Raw genomic sequence first — 22829 nt, 5'->3', positions numbered from 1 at the left:
GTTCACAAACAGAATACAGACTTGACTTCAGTTGCACATTTCTGGACAGTTTGAGAATCACATCCAAGAGTAAATGCGGTTGTCGATCCAAAATACTGACAGTGTGAACGTACAGGTCACACAGCTTTGGTTTGTCAGTGCCAAAGTGAAACCAAAGGCAATGCATTTCATCCAGGTTTCATTCCTGAGCAACATTTCATTGTCGGTCTAACACTGTTGTCTTTGAGAACTGCTGCTCTCTTCCTCAATTTGCACTCATTCTCTTTTAATTCACTGGATTTTATTTACAAGCGACTGGACAAATTGTCCTGTCAGCTTCTCTGTTGTATGGCGCTCCATTTGATCAACCTCAGCTTTGTTTATATGCCCGTCACCGCCTGTAAACCCGTCTCGCTCGCTCCATTGCCATTCCTCATCAATAATTGATCACGTCTCAATTCTGGAAGGAACTAACAACATCCAGTTTGAAGCTCCACGGTGTAGAAGTCCCACGTTCTGTTTGATCCTCCGCTTTCATGTTGCATGTAGCTTTCAAGTACTGCTAGTGTTCCGAGTTCCCGTGCATGAGACATCATTCATCACGCTGGACTAACCCTGCGTCCCAATCTGGATAGTATCTGTCCTAAAAAAGTACGCAAGATTAGCGTGACCTAAATGACAGAAAAAAATAACAAACATAAAAGTTCTAGCGTGCAGCCCTGCATACTAATGTTGCACTAATAATTTCCACAATTCCTTGCACAGAGGTTTTGATGGCTCACTTTCAAGTTTTCTAGGTGGGCTATAAATAAGTGTAAGGAATGTGAGGTTGAAGCTGCTGCTGAATGTATGAATCTATTTTGGGCAAAACTACTAATAAACAACTGCAGTCTTGTAAGTTATATTGAAACATTTCATTTCAACTAAACTATTTTTAGCTAATGAATTTAAATGAACGAACTGTTAATGAACAACTGTAAATTTATGTTAGCACAATCTGTAATTTTCTAGGTGGGCTATAAATAAGTGTAAGGAATGTGAGGTTGAAGCTGCTGCTGAATGTATGAATCTAATCTGGGCAAAACTACTAATATACAACTGCAGTCTTATAAGTTATATTGAAACATTTCATTTCAACGAAACTATTTTTAGCTAATGAATTTAAATGAACAAACTGTTAATGAACAACTGTAAATTTATGTTAGCACAATCTGTAAAATCATGTTATTAGCTGATTAGTCAGTAAATTCAACGTTGATGCTTTTTGTCAATATTAACAATTTCATCCTTTTTTTTAAACAGCTACTTTTTATGTTACAAATCATCTTGGTTTCCACAAAATAAATACATAAATAATTTTTTTTCCCAGAATTAATAAGAAGAAATGTTTCATTTGCACAAAATTAATATATTAGAATGATTTCTGAAGCATCGTGTGACACTGAAGACTGTAGTAATGATGTTGAGAATTCAGCACAAAACAATTTAAATTGCAATTTAAATTAATAATAAAAAAATAAAAAAATGTCATTAATTTAAATTGATAATAAATCACAATATTTGATTTAAATTGCAATAATATTTAAAATTACTACTATTTTTAATGTATAAATTAAGCCTCGAGTATAAGACACTTTCAACGACATTAAAGAAATCTTACAGACTACAAACTTTTGAAAACTATTGTCTACTTGTACATTTATCGGCAAACAACCAGCAAAATTTGTAAATGTATTTAATCGAAATTGTTTTGTTGCAAAACATAATTCACTCCTCAGTCATTCCAATTTAACAATTCAAAATCACACTTACGAACGAAAAGGTATTTTCACCATACCATGTTATAAATACGTAATTTGGGACGCAACCAATAACTCTGTGATTTTAAGACATGTTATGTAGTCAGTCCTCATACAAGCACAGCTTTGAATATTTCAAGAAATAATCCAGCGAATGTAGAAAAGCAAATTACTTTTTATTTGTAAATGGCATTTACAAATGGATATTTACATAACCTTTTATTTGACAAATTTCTCACAAAAATATAACTCTTTTGAAAAACGTTTAAATATCTGTACATTTGATATGAATGCATTTACAAGAGTGATGGACCCATCTGAAGGAGCCAGTGCCTAAAAGCAATCGCAAATCTTTGACAGTGTTTGATATTTCGTGTCACTGATAGGAATAGTGAGAGCCAAACACAGCACGGCGATGCCGCTCAACACTTACCCACTGAAGGAACAAAAACATCTGTATAAATATACAAATTGTTGATGAAGAGACATTATGGGCAGCGGCACAAAGAACTCAAACATAGCACTGATGCTATATCTGATTATATTTGGCAGGTATGTGCAAAAGTGACTTTTTGCAGAACAATTAAACCATTACTAGCTGTAGTTGATAAATAAATAAGCAAACAGAAAATTTTACCCATTTCCCCCACAACACCAGTGAAATATCATACAAGGCACTATTATGAGTTATGAAACAGAACGTTTAGAAGCAGGAAATCTGCTAATAGCCAGTCAGATGTGATCCTAAAATGAGCAAATCGGAAACATTTGTGAATATTCAATACAAATCTGAAGAAAATATGAAGTATAACCCAATGAATGAACTTGTGTAAAAAGATATTTCTCCTAAAGGGAATTAAAAAATAGTTTCCCACTTTTATGGGCCGTTCATACAGGACACATTCTTGCGTTTCCAGTTGCACTATTTTGGTTTGTATTTCTAATACCATGCCAGCTTCTTTGGCTATTATCACGGCCAAAACCATACATTTACTTAAAACAAGTTTCAATTAGACATTGCTAGTAAATTGGACAAATAATTATAAAGAAACCACAAGCAACACAGTGAATTAAACGTAAAATTTCAGTAGAAAGTTCTTGTAAAATGTACTCCACTGATTTATTTACAACTAAAAAAAAACTTTTTTTTTACAGTGTACTTGAGTTAAAGGCACAATATGTAAGTTTTCGCCGCTAGAGGGTGCGTATTCAAAACAAACAAAGAAACAAAGGCGTAGTTTGATGACGCCGTGACTGAGTGTGGAATCATGGGAGTTGTCGTCTTCATCCCAACAGCCGATGCAATCCGACGGGACTCGGGCAGAAATCATGTTCATGGATGAGCTAATGATTTATTAAGGTAGTAGAATGAAGCAGGGTGAGGCTGAAAGCCGTCGAAGCGAAACGAGGCCGCTGAACGAGCGTGACACACGGCTCGAAAGCAGCGGAGCTTTTATTATGCCATCGTCGACTGCTTCCACTCTTTCCCAAGCCAGCAAAATATATAACACTGTTCTAGTGGTTTTGGATATTTTAATAAAAAAAATCTTACATATTGTGCCTTTAATAAAATTTGAAACAAACAAAATAAAATATTTAAGAACCATTTCAAAAACTATATTTGGATTTCTGCATTATTTTAGTTGTTGATCTATGCAAATGCTAAATGAATGCCTTTGGCTGTTACTTTGCTTCTTACCATGTTAAGATGCACTGAAGAAATCCGTTTTGAAACAATGGACCAATCAGATGATATTTACAGGACATTTGAACAAGTTGAGTGTTTATTAACAATTGCGAATGGCTGATAAAGCACCTATAAACATACGTTTAGTTACACTATTTTAAACGCTAGAAAGTGTTTCTGTCTGAACTGCCCCTCACACGCCTTCCACCTCCATTGGATTCAGAAGTTGACATGTCGGCATGCTCGAGCAAAAAGAGTATTGTGAAAAGCACCACAGAGCCACAGTGTTACACTCTTCAGGAAGTCAACCTACGAATGGCTTACTCGCAGCTACAGAGAGAGCATTTCAACAATGAAAAAAATGACAAACTTCACCCTTTAAAGGAATAGTTCACACAAAAATAAAACAAATCTGCTGAAAACTGACTTACCCTCAGGCTATCCGAGATGCAGATGAATTTGTTTCTTCATTGTTATGGATTTAGAGAAATGTAACATTCCATCACTTGCTCAGCAATGGATCCTCTGCAGTGAATGGGTGCCGTCAGAATGAGAGTCCAAACAGCTGATAAAAACATCACAATAATCAATAAGCAATTCACACCACTCCAGTCCATCAATTAATGTCTTGAAAAGCTGTGTGTTTGTAAGAAACAAATCCATCATTAAGGCATTTTGACTTAAAACGTCACTTCTGGACAATTTGAGTGCATAATCCCAATTAACGGTTCCTGCAGAGAAAAAGTCCATCTCCTGTTGTTGTCTCGCATCAAAATCCACCCACATATTTAGAGATGTTTTGGGCTGTTTCCACTCGTTGTGCTTGATTTGTGCAGATTTCTCTCCTGATTCAGACGAGATTACTTTTTCAATTAACAAAGCAATTTTTTGCTTTCTCATTCTTTATATATGTTACCTCTAGGTTCGATTCTTAGAAGGCATGTATCTTAGTTTTATACTCTGTAAAGCACAGTGGTCAACTCCTGTTGTGTTTATTTGTGCTATATAAATAAATGAAATGAATGAAAAAAATGAATTTTATAGATAGAGGACTCGTATTTTAGTTGGAAGCAAGTAAAAAAATATTTTGATGGATTTGTTTCTGACAAACACGTAGCTTTTCGCTTTACAAGATGGCAATTGATGGTCTGGAGTGGTGTGGATTACTTGTGGATTATTGTGATGTTTTTATCAGCTGTTTGGACTCTCATTCTGACGGCACCCATTCACTGCAGAGGATCCATTGGTGAGCAAGTGATGCAATGCAACATTTCCTCAAATCTGTTCTGATGAACAAACAAACTCATTTACATCTTGAATGACCTGAGAGTGAGTACATTTTCAGCAATTTTTCATTTTTGGGTGTACTGTTCCTTTAAAAAAGCCAACCGAAAGCCATTTGTAATAGATATTCCATGAGGAAGTTTACACTTGATTGGTGAGCATCATCCGATAGGAACGCTCGTGTTCCGATCTGTAGTAGGCTAGTAGGTTTAAGCACACTGCGATGACGAGACGATGTGCACAGTCTGAAGGGGCGTTCACACATACAGCCTCTTCATCCTCGTCAGTAAAAATAAGCTCGTTTGACAAAGAATCAGTTTTCTTGCCGGTACAAATGAGCATTCTGCAGAGGAAAGAGTCTGAATATAAATCGCAGCGGCACTTAAGCATCATATCATGAAGCAAATGAACGAATATCGATGCATGAATGGACTTTTAACGCTCATGATTTCTGACAAGGTTCTCCATGCATCAGGTTTTTTTTTTTTTTTTTTTGAGCAGAGAAATCATACAGAACATTAACTTCACCATTGTGTCTACAGTTTCTGACAAGAGACGGATCACGTTATCGCATCAAATGTCTTCACTCCTTCTGGTAGTCGCAGTATCATGGTGACGTTTCTCAACTTTTCAACTCAGCAAATCGCTGTATGTGTGAACGTCCTTGGAATGGCTTCAAATAATTTGCGCCATATGAAACTCAACGTTGGAAAAGGACACATAACTTTTTGTTTTTGTTTTCTTTTAAATACAAAATCAACACTCTCAGAGTGAGATGTAGATAATATATAATTCTCCACTCGAACGGTGAAGAATATGACGTTTTCCTGCAAATCCGCGCACAGCTTTGAGCTGCCGTGTGAGTAGCGCACCCCAAACTGTGCTTGAAAGTTGCTTCGAAGAGACTAAAACAAGTAATATACCAACACAAAAGTGACAGCATCAAACCCTCAAACCATTGTGCAAACCGTATTGAGATTGGGATCGAAGCGGACGACCTTTCCCTCGATGGATTTGGAATTGGTGTTGTACATGGGATTCTCGAATGTAGCCTGACCGTTGTTGTTTTCATGCACAGAGCAGCTGCTGTACTCTGCTTTATCAGACTTCCTGCGATCAAATGAGAAGGAAAAGAACATCAGGAATCAACTTTTCTAATCTTTTTTCATCAGTAATTTCATTGATGAAATTGCACCCACCTCTGTTTATAGAGATAAAACCCAAAGCCTGCAAAAATCAGGGCAAAGAAAGGCACAAGAATGGCAACGGCCACAGAGCTGCTGTTGGTTCTGGGTGGACCCTCGGGGCTCCTGGTGGGCTCTATTATGTTCAGACCTGAAATGATGCATGATGGGAAAATAATCATTTTTAACAGAGCCACATCAACCTAGGCTGAATCATACGACTGAAAAAACCGCTCATGTCAAGTGTCAAAGTAACATAATTGTTCAAATAAACCTTGAGTTCAAAGATATCGGATTAATCTAAAGATACATGTGAGTGTGATTCATTTGTTACTACATACATGAGTTATGCAAGATATTATGAAAGAGTTAAGAAAGATCTGCTCTTATTATAATTAAATTATATTGTGATTATGAGTGGATGATAACTGTTGCTAGGTATCTATAATAAGATTATGCAATTCTTATTCAAAATATAATATAACGTGGTGCCATAGTGGTGCTGTAAACTGCATATTATATTATATTATATTATATTATATTATATTTATACTAACATTTTATATGCATTTATTATTCATATAATACTGATACATAGAACTGTATATTCATATATTTATAATGAAATATATTTAAGGTTTAGATTTATATATATATATATATATATATACACACACACACACACAGACACATAAATATACATACATATATATATATATATATATATTTTATAATTATTGCTTGCATGGCTGAACATAAATACATAAATATAATTTGGCATTGCTTAAATGTAGCATACCTTGCCTCTGTAGTCCAAATGGGCCGTAGTTTCTACCTTGTATAAAGCCTTGAAACAAGTATGTGTTTCCTTCATGGTCAGCAGAGACCTCGAGGAGAACAACAACACAGAGATGAACATCATGTTCTCTCAAATTCTGAATAGAGCGAATGTTCTGTGCAATATTCCAGGGTATTGCTCTCTGAATACCTGTTTTCTTTTACTGCAGTTTAAAAATAGCCAGAGATGCGTTTATTGCACCTGAGAACAAATCTATGTTCTTTTACTGCTTGAAGAACTAGTTTCCAGCGAAACTTTAAATTAGTGATTAGAGCAAGAAGCATTAAGTTGCACTATTTGAACAAACATGCAGCTTGTAGTAAGTTAGAAACTCTAGTCCACTTACAAAGCCGTCCATGATCAAGGTCTCCTCAGTGATCTTGCTGTAGGTGCTCTTCACCAGAGCTCTCATGTGATACAGCCGCAGCGTCAGACGAGCGGCTCGACTCTTGTAAACACCTGCATTCAGACAACATTAAACACGTCTCGTGTTGCACTCACTCGCATGCAGTGGCCACTTCATTGAGTACACCTGCTCATTAATGCAAATGTATTGGGATTAATATTTACAATAACATAAAATTCAACTGATACGTGGTCACAGGTGTGTAAATATTGGATACTTTCAAATAGCTTTGAATGTGGCTCATCCAATTAGAATCTTTTGCTTTCAGCTCAAGTGTTTCATACCATGAAGCTGTTTTTGCATTAATGTCAGACTTATCTGTTTGTTATGAATAATCTGATACTTTGGTGTGTGTCCAAGCTCACACATATATAGAGACCGAGAAACTTTTCCAAGTTTTTTTTATAATTTTTTTTTTTTTTAAGAATTCAATTCTTTTATTCAGCAAGGACGCATAAAATTGATCAAAAGTGACAGTAAAGACATTTCCAATGTCACAAAAGACATTTCTATTTCAAATACATTCTGTCCTTTTGAACGTTCGATTCATCAAAGAATCCTAAAAAAAAGCATCTCAGTTGACACAAAAATATGCTTTTCACCATTAATACTAATATTACATATTTCTTAAGCAGTAATTCATCATAGTAGAATGATTTCTGTAGGATCAAGTGACACTGAAGGCTGGAGTAATGATGCTGAAAATTCAGCTTTGCATGACAAGAATAAATTACATTTCAATATATATTCAAATACAAAACAGCTGTTTTAAATGGCAAAAAAATTGCATAATTTTTCTGTTTTTATTGTATTTTTTTTATCAAATAAATGCAGCCTTGATGAGCATACGAGTTCAAAAACATCAAAAGTCTCTCTAATCCCAAACTTTTGAACATTTGTCAGTATGATGACGACATACTTTGAAGAGTTTTTTAATGCATATTTACTCTTCCATACTTGTAAATATAGTGGCTCTTGCAGTCTTTAAGAAAAGCAAGCACTAAAGGCACAATCTTGTACAAACAGTAAGTGACATTATTCCCACAACAGGTGAGATTACACAGAGCAGCAGGTTTCTGCACTGCTAGAAGTGTTTATGACATGAGCTGTACTGTGCAGCGCTGCCATTATAGCTTCTTACCTGAAATAAAAATAAATAAATAAATAATATATATAGCCTAGGGTTAGGGTCACTTAAATATATAAATTATTTTTTTGCTGAATTTCCAGTGGGGACAAAATCTACCTCTACCATTATATAAAATCACTCATACAGTGATCTGAATTAATTTATTTATGATCATACCACCCAGTTATTAAATATATAAATCATAGTGCTGTCAAACGATTAATCGCATCCAAAATAAACGTTTTTGTTTACATAATATATGTATGTGTACTGTGTATATTTATTATGTATATGTAAATACACACACATACAGTAAATATTTTTTAAAATATTTACATGTATATATTTATATTCTTATATTTCATATTATATCTAAATAAATGTAACATATAAACACAACATATTTTTCATAAATATATACATGCATGTGTTTGTATTTATATATACATAATAAATATACACAGTATACACACATATATTATGCAAACAAAACTTTTATTTTGGATGCGATTAATCGTTTGACAGCACTAATTACTTATTTGTGTTAAAGTTTCCATAAAATAACTATTGTGATACCACAATATAAAATCACTCATAGTGTGATCTGATAAACATTTATTAATTTATGATCACATTTTGTTTATTATTGCTGCTGTTGCAGTGTTATAAAAGCAGTAAGCAACCAGTGATGCATGAAAGAAGTTTTTTTTGAAGAATGCTGATAACCAAACAGTTGACTTCCATCGCATTTTTTTCCTAATACTGAAGTCAATGGCTACCGTCAACTGTTTGGTTACCAGCATTCTTCAAAATATCTTCTTTTGAGTTCAACAGCTGAAAGAAACTCAAACAGGTTTAAAACAATCGATGACATCATTTTTGAGTGAACTGTCCCTTTAAACCAGGGGTGCCCAACCCTGTTCCTGGAGATCTACCTTCCTGCAGAGTTCAGCTCCAACCCTGATCAAACACAACTGAACCAACTAATTAGGATCTGAAGGAGCACGTCTGATAATTACAGACAGGTGTGTTTGATCAGGGTTGGAACTGAACTCTGCAGGAAGGTAGATCTCCAGGAACAGGGTTGGGCACCCCTGCTTTAAGGCATACCTTTAAACACAATAATGTAAATAAACAAGTGCAAGCAGTGATTATTATTCATTTTAGATCATACATGTACTATTTTGCACAGCACAGTGAGACTCACCGTTGACTTTGGGACTCAATGTTCCTTGAACAGGTGTTATGACTTTTTCAGTTGTTTTTGAGCCAGCTGAAAGAAAAATGCATATCACTGCAACAACGAGTCACTGCATTTGAAATGGGTTTAAGGAAATGCATTTCACACATGACTTCCCACATCAAGCAAAGGAAACGCCATCAGTCGGCTTCTGCCTCGACAAGACAAAAGAAACGGCAGAAAAGTTGCAGGTCACAAAGTTGAGGTGTAAAACACATCTGAGTTCTGTATTGATTAGGGTGACCATACGTGCCATTTTCCCAGGACGCGTCCTGGCCAGGATTTGTTTTGGCTTTGTTTTCCTGTTTTCATGCTTGCTGAAGGTAATGATCAAAAAGTAGTTTGACCAATAACATGTAAGCATTGTACATAATGGACCAATCATGGCGGGTGAGAAGGGGGGATCTACGCTCAAAGCGATGCAATTACGCGTACATATTAGGTGTGTTCGACTTAAAAGCAGTTTAAGACCGATCAGTGTTTGACATCTAAGCACCTCGAGAGCGTTTCGAAAGCATAACCGTCTGTATGGTACTTTGATGTCATACACCGATCGGTCTGCACACACAAACAAAGCCAAAACCTAGATATTTTAGGCAATATAGAAATCCTGGCCAGGACGCGTCCTGGGAAAATGGCACGTATGGTCACCCTAGTATTGATGGGGTGTTGGACCGCGTACCTCTACAAACGGGCACCTTCCCAGTCCAGGATCCATCCGGCCGGCACGCGCGGTGCTCCGAGCCCCCGGTGAGAAGGAAACCAGGCTGGCAGGAATAGAGCAGCGTGTAGCCAAAGGAGGAAAAAAAAAAAAAAAAAAAAACGAAAGTACCATAATAATGTTTTTTTCTTCTTCTGTAATTATTTTCATTTTTAAATATTTTTAATAATTTAATATTTTATTTAAATTTATTATTAAATCTATTATTATATACAATAATATAATAAAATAAATATAATATAACATAATAAGAAATGCATTACAATAATTATATAATTAGAAGAAAAAAAAGTTTTTTCTTCATTTTTACACTGATGAGAATTTTGGGGGAAATTAGATGATTTACAGTATAACGTTTTCATTCTCTGGATCATTACCACCCAGTTATTATACATATAAATTCGTTTTTGTGGAATTTTCTGGAAAAAATAACTATTGTGATATAATATAATATATAATTAATTATAAGAATCATTACATCCATATATATCCACATTTAGTGCAATAATATAATATGTAATATAATATAATACAATATGCATTGCAATATTTAGAATGATAATTAATAATAAGAATCATTACATCCATATATATCCATATTTAGTGAAATATAATATAATATAATTAATTACAAGAATCATTACATCTATATATATCCATATTTAGTGAAATATAATATAATATAATTAATTACAAGAATCATTACATCTATATATATCCATATTTAGTGAAATATAATATAATATAATAAAAATATAATAATAAATACAAATTCATTAAGTAGAATAAAAATGTCTAATTTCTTTTGATATTTGTGAAAAATATGACTGAAAAGTTTTGTGAGATTTACCCAGTAACACACTTACTTACTCATAATAAATGCAACAGAGCTTGTCCATTCACGTGATGTACTGCATGTCTGGTAAAGCAATATTTTTCATTTTCACATGGAATGACATGAATATGGAAAAACAAAACTCCTGGAGGGTGAAATCAAAGTTGTATCGTGACATGAAAAAATGGATGGCCTGCCAAGAAAACAAGAAAACAAAATAACAGACATCTGGAAAAGATGAAGTACAATGCGCACACACTCACAAATCCAACCAAAAAACTGTGTAAGTAGGCGTCTGTTGTGGAGGTAAGCGAGAGGGACTCACGGATGCATTCTGGTTGAGTGCCACTCCAGGTCAAATCTTGCTGGCACGTCCGTGTGGTGGAGCCCAGTAACAAGTGACCCGTCTGACAGTGGAACTTCACTGTGCTGCCCACCTGAGGCACAGAGATAAGCCAGTCAGAGCACCCCCCCCCACACACACACACACACCGACATCTCTCCTCTCACACTCACAAACACTGCTGGTGAAAATATAATAGATATCAGGACTGTGCAAGATTCAGGATTTAAGAATCGTCTCCTTTTCAACCGATACAGTATAAGCATGATGACAATATGGTGAGTTTGAACTGAACTACAGTAAAGGTAAAGACCATAAGAAAAGGAGGAAGTAGGCTAATAATTCTAGATATAATGGCTACATAATTATTGCCACTTTTTATAAAAATCATCTAAAATAAAAAGTCACCACCATTCAAAAGTTTGGAGTCAATAAGGTTTAATTAATTAATTTGTTTATTCATTTATTTAAAAAATACAATAAAAACCGTAACATTGTGAAATATTATTACCATTTAAAATAACCATTTTAAATGTGAAAATATTTTAAAATGTAATTTATTCCTTTGATGCAAAGCTGAATTTTCAGCATCATTACTCCAGTCTTCAGTGTCACATGATCCTTCAGAAATCATTCTAATATTTTGGTGAAAATCTTGACACTTTTTTTCAGAATTATTTGATATAGAAATTTCATAAAAACAGCATTTATCTAAAAAAAACACACACACATATATATATATATATATATATAGTGTATTTACTGATTTTACTGCCAATTTTGATTCATTTAATGCATCTTCGCTAAATAAAATGATTAATTTCCAAAAAAAAGTACTGACCCCAAATGTTTAAATGATATTGTGTTTGATATATAATATAATACAATACAATACAATACAATACAATACAATATAATATAATATAATATAATATAAAATAATATAATATAATATAACATAATATAATGATACCCTTGACTATATTTATAAAAAATGAATGAATAAATAAATGGAGAACTATACATAAGAAATTTATAAAAAAATAAGCTAAAATTTTAATTAAAATACATTACACTGCCTATAAATCAATTAATATTAAATTTGAGTAAGAGCATTATTAAAAAAAGCCCATTCTGCATCCTGTTTAGTAGCTCGATTTAAATTAAAGAATTAAATAACAAATCAAAAGACATTCTCTCATTTCAGTTCTGAATGTTGCACACTCTCCCCGTATTCACTATACCCAAGGACCTGCATATCCTTTACTCTTACTTCTTTCAGTTTTTTATGCGTTGTAAGGAAAACCAGCCTTCATGTGAAGGAAGTCCTCTATAAACTCTGAGCATTATAGCAGAACATGCAAATGTTGAGGAGGGGAAGCGGAGTCTGTGAGTCCTGCTGAGATGAAAGGCTCACAACACTGGAACATGAGATTTCATTACACCACACACTTCTAAAGGAATCGGTGACAACAGCAGCCTGACTGACACAAACAAGACGCGGAGAGCTCTGTGTTCACAGAGAGCCAGCCGAGAGTACCAGCTTTTATTTTGCCCTTCAAAGAGCTCATTCCTCAAGGCGTGAGTGATCCAAAGCAAACTCAACAGACAAACACTTTTCACATTAGACCCGTCGACTATAGATGCTGGCGGTAACGGCCGTATTTTTGAGATTATTGCCATTGGCAGCGCATTATTGACGGCTCCAAAATCTATTCAATAGTTTTGGCAATGGAAAATGTATATCTGTTGTTGTCATTCATACTACGTTAATTAATATTGTGTACAATTACAATCCAATTGATTTCAGCGATTAAAAAAATAAATGTATTTGTTATTAAAATTAAGATCAGAAACCTACTCTATGCAAATATACAATAAATATGATAGAGATAAATATGGTGACAGTTTAAATAACTTTCAATAACTTGCTAAGCAATACATTCAAAAACTGTTTTTACCTTCATGGGAAAATGCCCAGACTTAAGTAAATAATAATAATATAAAAAATATTTATTTACTTACTAATTATTATACTATTATTATACTTACTAATTGGCAACAGAAATTATGGTACTATGCTTTGTGGTCGTAAAAATAAATAAATAAATAAAATAAAATAGCAAAATGTAAAAACATTTCTGCCACTTTTGAGAATGTTTTGTAGTTGCAATAAAATATAGCAAAATAAAAAAAAATATATTATTATTGCCACTGGAAATTTGTAACTAAGTTCACAATGTTTTATGGTTGTAATAAAATACAAATAAATATTTTTAGCAACACAATAGCAACCAATACTGAAAATGTTTTGGAGCTGGACTAAAATAAAGCAAAATAAAATAAAATATAACAACAAAACAAAGTAAAGTAAAATGAAATAAAATAATAAAATAAAATACAAATTTTAGCAGCACTTGTGCCAATACTAAGAATGTTTTGTAAAAAAAAGAAAACAAAATAAAATAAAATAAAAGTAAAATAAGCAACACTTGTGCCAGTGCTGATAATATTTTGTGGAATGAATAAAATAAAATATAATATAAAATAAATTAAAGTTTAATAAAACAATATATATATATATATATATATATCATACATGTCAGTCAATGCTGTCTCTGCTGAAAAACCCAATTCAGTTGACCACTTTTACTTACAATCTGACATTTTAGCGGGCAAATTTGTCATATTAAAGTGCCCAATTCATTTTTCATTTCTCTTGCCCCTCTGAGGAAGAAACAGTGGAGTCTGAAGAGGCATTAAAGCACCGGCAGAGGCGTTCGGGCAGATATAGCGAGTGTTTGAAGAGTAAACTCTCCCCAGATAATAAGAGCTGATGGCGGGGACAGTCGCACATCCTGAAACTGCCACGGGCGCTTCAAACAGCATTTGACTGAATCAACTTGACAATAAATCAATTGGCCTTATAAAGACAGGGCAGTCCGGAAAGACGGCAATACCTCGCCATAGACCCGCACTGACACAGACTCAAATGAAGAGTCTCTCTGATGTGGCATTAACTCCTTCGGCTCATACTGTCACTGGGCGAGCGGATCTCCTTTTGTCTCAGCAATGATGGAAAATATGATTTTCAATTCTTAATAAGCACATCAAAAGTCACATTCTGCCAATTGAAAAGGCTGTTTTTGCACTTGAAGATAAAAGCGGCCTACAACTGACAGAAATGGGCCTTTTGAACTTATTCTCATCATAATGGCTTTGATGCGAGAGTCCTAGATAGTCCGAGAGCATCGCTCACAGCTCAACTCTTTCTTACCTTAAAGCCCAGACTGCTGTTCAGAGAGCCGTACTCCGGAGTGCCAGGATTTTCGCACGTCGTCCGAGTCGGTTCTGCAGGTAAAAGCAGAATGACACCGTCATTATCAGCTCCACCATTGTTATCTTCATGACTGGATTAGGAAAGATAAAAGCGGCCTACAACTGACAGAAATGGGCCTTTTGAACTTATTCTCATCATAATGGCTTTGATGCGAGAGTCCTAGATAGTCCGAGAGCATCGCTCACAGCTCAACTCTTTCTTACCTTAAAGCCCAGACTGCTGTTCAGAGAGCCGTACTCCGGAGTGCCAGGATTTTCGCACGTCGTCCGAGTCGGTTCTGCAGGTAAAAGCAGAATGACACCGTCATTATCAGCTCCACCATTGTTATCTTCATGACTGGATTAGGAAAAGCAGATGTAGGGGAGCGCGGGGCACAAAGTAACGCCGGGTAAGTTGTAACACACGTGGTTTAAATATTTCCACACATGCTAGCATAACCAAATTTACAGCATTTACTAGTTACCATATCAACATTATATAGCACATACATGGTGTATTTTACCTCATCTAGTGTACTGATTTATTATAGGCTTTTTATTATATCAATTAATACCAAAGACTTATGCAATCTCTCTGTCTACATTATGAAAACAGCTAAAACAAACGAAAAATATTATAACAGTGAAATTCCTCGTAATTCCACTAATTCCATAATTGCAATAGTCTATTTCTCTATTAAAACAACAGCGATTGAGTAAGTGCATTTATTCAGCGATCACAATCGAAAACAATAGTGAGATCTCATGACAGAACACAGACCGGCTGAGTGATGCTTTCATTTAGATCGCTAAACTCCAGCTTGTTTGTTTTTCAGATCATCTGCGGCGGCGCTTCCGCAATGAGGAGCAAGCGCGTGCGCATGGTCGCCAAATTGCTTAAAATAAGCAAAACACCGGGAAGAAAATGTATCAAGTGTAACAGCGAAGCTCTGATTCGGGGATTTGAACTCTTGATATCTGGCAACCGCACACATGAAAGCTCTCGTAGTAGAGGCTTTGATTGACCTTATTATCGTCTCGTTTTAGTCATGGGAAAAAAGCTTGTCAACTAACATTTTTCGTCATAGTCTTCGTTAACGAAATTAACACTACATCGACTTTCCTGAGTGAAATATGTTGATTTTATTCACTGGAATCTCACTGCAAATTATCTAGTTGTCTCTACCAGGGTTATTATTAATAAAGACACACACACACACACACACACACACACACACACATTCAAAACAAAACAAAAAATATAAACTAAAGGAAAATGAGAAATTTCGCCCTGGCAGCTAACTAAGTTGAAATAAATGTTGTAGTTGTTCCCTACCGGGGTTATTTTTAACCTAAACTAAAGCTATTAGATACATTTTTGTAAAGTAAAGTAAAGTAAAGTAAAATCTTCAATGAAAATGTTAAACTAAAAGAAAATGAGAAATGTTGCCTCGGCAATTAACTAAAATAAGTTAAAATACTTCTTGGCAACTAACTAAAGTAAGTTTAAGCTGAAGCACTCAATGCTCTTGTCTCTACCAATTTTATTGTTATCATAAACAATTAAATATTTTTTGTAAAACACACATTCAAAACAAAACAAAAAATATAAACTAAAGGAAAATGAGAAATGTCGCCCTGGCAGCTAAGTAAGTTGAAATAAATGTTGTAGTTGTTCCCTACCGGGGTTATTTTTAACCTAAACTAAAGCTATTAGATACATTTTTGTAAAGTAAAGTAAAGTAAAGTAAAGTAAAGTAAAGTAAAGTAAAATCTTCAATGAAAATTTTAAACTAAAAGAAAATGAGAAATGTTGCCTCGGCAATTAACTAAAATAAGTTAAAATACTTCTTGGCAACTAACTAAAGTAAGTTTAAGCTGAAGCACTCAATGCTCTTGTCTCTACCAATTTTATTGTTATCATAAACAATTAAATATTTTTTGTAAAATAAAATAAAATAAAATAAAAAACGAAACGAAACGAAAATGAGAAAACTGGCATTGACAACTTACTAAAATAAGTTTAAGTTGAAGCACAAAAATTACTAATTGGTTAAAAGTTAATGAAAATAAGTAAATTGAAAAAAAAAAAAAAAAAAGACAAGCACATCAATTACTAAAAATCTATATATAAAATACAAAATGAAAGCTAATTTGAAATAAAAACTGATAGTGTATAAATAACCAGGGCCGTTGCTAGTGGGGTGAAAGGTGGTGACGATTATAGGGGCCCGCGGGGCTGTGGGTGGGTCAAAATTTAGACCGACTGGCCAAGGCCAGCCTAAAAAGATGCTCAGGACAGTTGACAGGCCACTGCTGTGCGTCACCATGAAAGCTTATCATCCAATTTAGCTTAATCTTGCCAATTTAAACATTCAAAAGAGTTTAAAGCATTCAAGCACAAGAAGTGAAAGAACTTAACCGAGTACTCGCGTATTATGTTCAGTGCGCACACAGAGAGCCGCGTCTCACAGACCGCGCACAAAGACTATGCAATGATATTTTACATTTGATTATTCGGTTTCTGTACCTGGACACCTACAAACTTGAAAACACTTAAAGATTTTTTAATTTGTATCTTTGTTCTATTTATTTATTTGTGCTATTTACACAATTTCAAACGGGGCCTACGGGTCCAACCTGCACCGGGGCCCCACAAACCCCAGCTATGACCCTGTAAATAATACTAAAATAACACTGGTCTAAACTAGGATAAAATAAGGTATTATAACAAAAATTAAATCACATCTCACCTTCAAGAAAGGAGACAGGATCAATATTGATTTAATTTGAACTTTAATAAGCCATTTTATGTTTAATGCATCTAACAAGCATTTGATAACCAGGATTCTGTTTCTGATTATTTCTTCTCAGAAAATGTTTTGCTTCTGAAACCTACATGGCTGATCCTATCACAACCGCTGTCAAGGGAAATCTGGTCTGATAGCCTTGTTTTTTGAATGATTTATTTGCGCATAACCCGACCTGACCCTCAAAACCAACTCCTGAGGTGGAGCCGGACCGAGCAGGAGAAATATACTGCTTAAAAATACATGCCGGTGCGAATTCAACACAGAGTCAATTATTAACCAGGCAGGTCTTAAAGTTCTGGAGGAAATCTCTGCTTATGATTTGAAAAATGGGTTTTATTTTTACATTTTGAAAAGCATTTTCCAGTGCATTTTCTTGTATATACACACCATACATACACATACACTTCCATTATTCAGCTGCAATACACTATAAATCGAAGGTAAACAGCTAGACAGTAATGCTTTCGTCATACAAGAAGAACGAAAAACAGCTTTGAGAGCGCTTAAGACTGACAGACCCAAAGTTAAACCTATTTCCACATTTGATACGTCATGATTTCAGCGGGGCAAAGGCGTTTGACATAAAAATTGCAGCAAAGCTCTGCAGGCTTCATGGTATTTAAAGATCAGAAGTCGAGAGAATTTCGAAATTCGCGGCCCCACGAGTGCAGAGGTTGGCTTACCTGAATGTAAATCAGAGTAATTATCCCTCTTTAAAAAAACGAACCGGAAGGCCAAAGGGGGCACGGCGGCTGACACGTTCTGTGATGTATAATTCACAGGGTGGGATGAGAAAGTGTGACCACACGGACTCTGTCCACTGCAGAGATGAGCTGAGCGCTTGCATTGCACAGCATCTGTATGGCAGTTAATGCACGTCAACTCCGATGGCCGTCAGCCGCCAGTGCAGTTAAACGGCTCTAAAGCAGTTTTAAACGGCAGATCAGTCGGGTCTGTGGCCGCGGTGATCAGGCTTTCTTGGCAGTGCTTTGATACAAAAAGCCATAGCAGTCTGCTGTGATAAAACGAGATCGCTCTGTCGCATTTTACGCAAGGTACCTGAAGGAGAAATGACAAGGTATCTGCCCTTCACAAGCGCTATCCACATCCAAATACGTGATTTTGATGATTAATACTCACTTATTTCCACATACAGTGAGTATTTGGACACTAGTTGCACTTAAAAACATCAGAATGTCATTGCATTACTGTTTTTTGTTGTAATAAAATGAAATAAAAATAAAATGAAATAAAATAGTAAAACAAAGTGTAATATAAACAAATAAATAAAACGTTATTTCTGAAGTACTTTCAAAACCACAATGTATAGACCAAAGTGTTGTACAAAAGAAGATAAATAATAAACAAACATAAAAACAAATTATAAAAACAAAACATTTGTCAAGACTGAGAATGCTTTGTGCTTGTAGTAAAATAAAGTCAAATGAAGTCAAATAAATAAAAAAAATAACAGCAGTCAAATACGTAAATAAATTAACGAATACAGTTCTGCCAGTATTGAGATTGCTTTGTGTGTTATAAAATTAAATACATTAAAATAAATAAAATAAACATTTTAGTAAATTAAAATAGTAAAACTATATATATATATATATTGTGAGAGTACTTTTGAGAGTATTTGTGTTTGTAATAAAATAAATAAAAATGAAGTCAAATTAATAAAAAGTCAAATAGATGAATGAATGAATGAATTATTGTTATGTGTTATAAAATAAAATAAAGAAAAATTAAAATAAAATAGTAAAACAAAATAAACAAAAAATGTATATAAAATAATAAACAAATACAATAAAATAAAATAAAATAAAAAACAAATTAGCAACATTTGAGCCAGTAATAAGAATGATTGTGGTTGTAATTAAGCAAAATTAAGTAAAATTATAAAATAAAATACAATTTAAATTAAATAATAAAGTACAATTATAAATAAATAAATAATAAAATAAAATTCACCATTTTAGCAACACTTGTCAGAGTACTGAGAATGCTTTGTGTTTGTTATTAAATAAAAAAAAAATCAAGTAAAATAAATAAAATAAAGTAACCGAATGTTTGTGGTTGTAATAAATCAAAATAAAATAAAATTATTATTATACAATAATAAATATAAGTATTTATAATATTTTAGCAACACCAATACTGAGCATATTTCCGATTTAAATTGCCTGTAGGATACATATTTGTGACTCTGCTGTCTTGATATGAGCATTGGTTATTGAAAAACACAATTCAGTTGACCACTACTACTGCTGATCTAATATTATTGGGGGCAAAATTGGCAATGGATGTCATATATAATAAAATAATAAAGCAAATATGATTTATTTTCAAGAAAGATAGAATAAACACACATGCATACTGATTTAATGAATTTTGTACCTTTACCGAGTGTATTCTTTGCATATAAAGTGTGACAGGCCAATGATAGATAACGGTGCAAATATGCACAACACAAACACTTACTAGCATTATATATTCCACATGCAACGACAGGTCTCGCAGGCCAAATGTGGCACCGTGACAATGGAATCAGTGATGTTTTTACAGTGCACGCCGACCATTCTCATCTGACTGCTGGGTTTTTTCTTTCACAGAAAAAAATAATTTCAACAGCTCTAGGCTAGAGCAAGTTATGCATCATAATCAGAACTGGAGGACCCAGTCAGGCCCCGTGTCAGAAAAAAAGTTCCTTGATGAATAATACAATGCTTTGGAGAAGCAACAAACAGCACACAACAAAAAGTAAATCTGAATTTCACACTGCAGCTCGGTGCAGATGGGCAAACGTATTGACAGTGTGCTAACCGCCTTAACCTGATTAAATATAGCCATTAAATCTTCGGACGGGCAGATTCCATGCTTTAATATTCAGCACTTTCCATGAATACAGTATACTTTGGTGTTACAAAATTTGTTGTTACGCATTAGAAGAGCAAATTCAACATTTTTGGGTTGCTGTTAGATACTATATGTAAGATAAAAATTAACCAAGCATGAGTATTTTGGGAAAACATTTTACTTAAAGTTTACCAAAAAAAAAACCCATGTATTTTCATATTATGTAATTATACACGTCATTTAAAAGATTGGAATCATTTTTCTCTCATTTTTGGAACCATTTTTTTCCTCTTACGCTCAGCAAAGCTACATTTATTTGATAAAAAATATTGTGAAATATTATTACAATTTCAAATAAATGTTTTCTATTTTAATATATTTTAAAACTAAATTTATTTCATGCTGATTTTTCAGCATCATTACTCCAGTCTTCAGTGTCTCATGATCCTTCAGATATCATTGAAGGATGAATTAAAAATAAATAAATAAATAAAATAAAAATAAAAGGAAGAAAGAAATCTATGGGGGGGAAATGTTATCAAAAATTAATTTAAGAAATAATTTTTTAACAAATATTCCTTTTTTGTAATTTAAGGAATAAAATAAGTTTATGAATAAGTACAAATCAACATTATGTCACTAAATAACCTATGATGATGATAATAATAATAATTATTGTTGTTGTTATTATGATTATATTAATTAATATTATATTTAATATTTATAAATATGAAAATAAATGTATTTAATGCGGAAAAAATATACAAATCAAGGTTTTAGACTTGTCCCAAAAATTATAAGCCTTTAAAATAAAATCTAATATTTACTTTGACCACCTCAGTTCAACAACCAACATTTTCTGCACCTCATTTCACTTGTCATTTATTTTAAAAACAAAGAAAAAAGAGTTCTAGTTCTTATTTTATACCATATTCATAGAAATTGCCACGCGGTGTTGAGCTGGATCTATGAGACGAGGCTTTAATTTCTGAGCTGCCATTTGTCTATGATCTGTGTGCTTCGAAGCGCGCATTAGCATGGCTCTAATCTTGTAGCCCTGGCAGAATCCTGAAAGAATGAATTACGATTTATGCCTTATCAGCACTAAAAAGTGACAATCTGGAATTTCTGGCACCTTATCTACGGCCTGTGCACAGGGCACGTTTAAACACCTTCTTAAAGGTTGCTGTTGAACGGCAAATGCAGATACTACGCCATTAAATGGGAACGAAACATGCAGAGTTAAACGGGACCCAGCAGCAAAAATCTTACTGTTTGACAAAGAATTCATTCAAGCGAAAAAAATTATGTCTTCCAAAGCACATTTGGAAAGTTTGTGGCTGTTAATGAGGAAGAAATTAAATGAGTTGCTTACTTAAAAATAGCATGTTTGCTAGAATTCAACAAAAACTTTATGTAACTGGGATTAAGCAAGAAGCTTATGCTGCATGTCATTTATTGTTTCTCTTCATTGTGAATCATGTAATGAAAGCATTAACGTATGGATATCTGCCATCTGAATGGAGAGAAATGCCATGAAGTCGTCAGAAAATTAAATGCGAATTACACTCTCTCCCAGCTGACACTGTGCTGTTTAGGAGGAGATTGCTTTTCTTTATGGATCATAGAGGATTGTTGGTTATGGATGATGATAAGCAAGCCTGTTTGCATTTATGAACGACAGGATTGTGCAAAAAGCTCTCACAAATGAAAGCTGATAAGCGTGCTGGTATCAGAGTTATTCAGCGTGTATACCTTTGTGCTGGTAAAAATGCTTCTTTTCATCTCATTTCATACCTCATTTGCATCTGACTTGCAAAACAGTTGAACAAAATTCAAAATATTTCAGATTCTTGACTCTTGCCAATTCCCACTGCAAATGAGTTTTATACAAATATAGTTTTAGACATATGTCTATCAGCTATGTACACACACACACATCAATGTTGGCAACAGTTGTGCTGCCAAATTTTTTTTTTGGAAACTGTGATACTTTTTTCAGGATTCTTTGATGAATAAAAAGTTAAAAAGAACAGCATTTATTCAAAATATAAATCTTTTCTAACAATATAAATCTTTGCTGTCACTTCTTATTAATTTAACACATCCTTGCTAAATAAAAGTTTGAATTTCTTTAAAAAAAAAAAAGAAAGAATAAAAATTTACTGACCCCAAACTTTTGAACGGTAGTGTATATTGTTAGAAAAGATTTCTATTTTAAATAAATGCTGTTCTTTTTAACGTTCTGTTCATCAAAGAATGCTGAAAAAAGTATCACAGGTTCCAAAAAAAAATATGAAGCATAATAAATCAGCATATTAGAATGATTTCTGAAGATCATGGTGACACTGAAGACTGGAGTAATGATGCTGAAAATTCAGCTGCGCATCACAG

General features: G+C 33.9%; 1 protein-coding gene across 1 annotated transcript in view; it reads right to left on the bottom strand.

Moving 5' to 3' along the window:
• Positions 1–5699: 5699 nt before the first annotated feature.
• The window catches only part of LOC107756877 (CUB and sushi domain-containing protein 3-like), a 287188-nt gene continuing 270058 nt past the window's right edge, over positions 5700–22829 (bottom strand). Inside the window, exons 57-63 of the mRNA XM_016574196.1 lie at positions 14979–15062; positions 14723–14796; positions 11428–11539; positions 7118–7230; positions 6733–6820; positions 5949–6084; positions 5700–5859 (exon numbers count right to left, since the gene is read on the bottom strand). Coding sequence (XP_016429682.1) covers positions 5700–5859; positions 5949–6084; positions 6733–6820; positions 7118–7230; positions 11428–11539; positions 14723–14796; positions 14979–15062 — 767 coding nt within the window. The remainder of the gene's footprint in view (positions 5860–5948; positions 6085–6732; positions 6821–7117; positions 7231–11427; positions 11540–14722; positions 14797–14978; positions 15063–22829) is intronic.

This window comes from Sinocyclocheilus rhinocerous, unplaced genomic scaffold, assembly GCF_001515625.1.
Source record: "Sinocyclocheilus rhinocerous isolate Xijiao unplaced genomic scaffold, SAMN03320098_v1.1 scaffold1735, whole genome shotgun sequence".
Classification (NCBI taxonomy): Eukaryota; Metazoa; Chordata; class Actinopteri; order Cypriniformes; family Cyprinidae; genus Sinocyclocheilus; species Sinocyclocheilus rhinocerous.
This window is presented reverse-complemented; position numbering and strand designations above follow the sequence as displayed.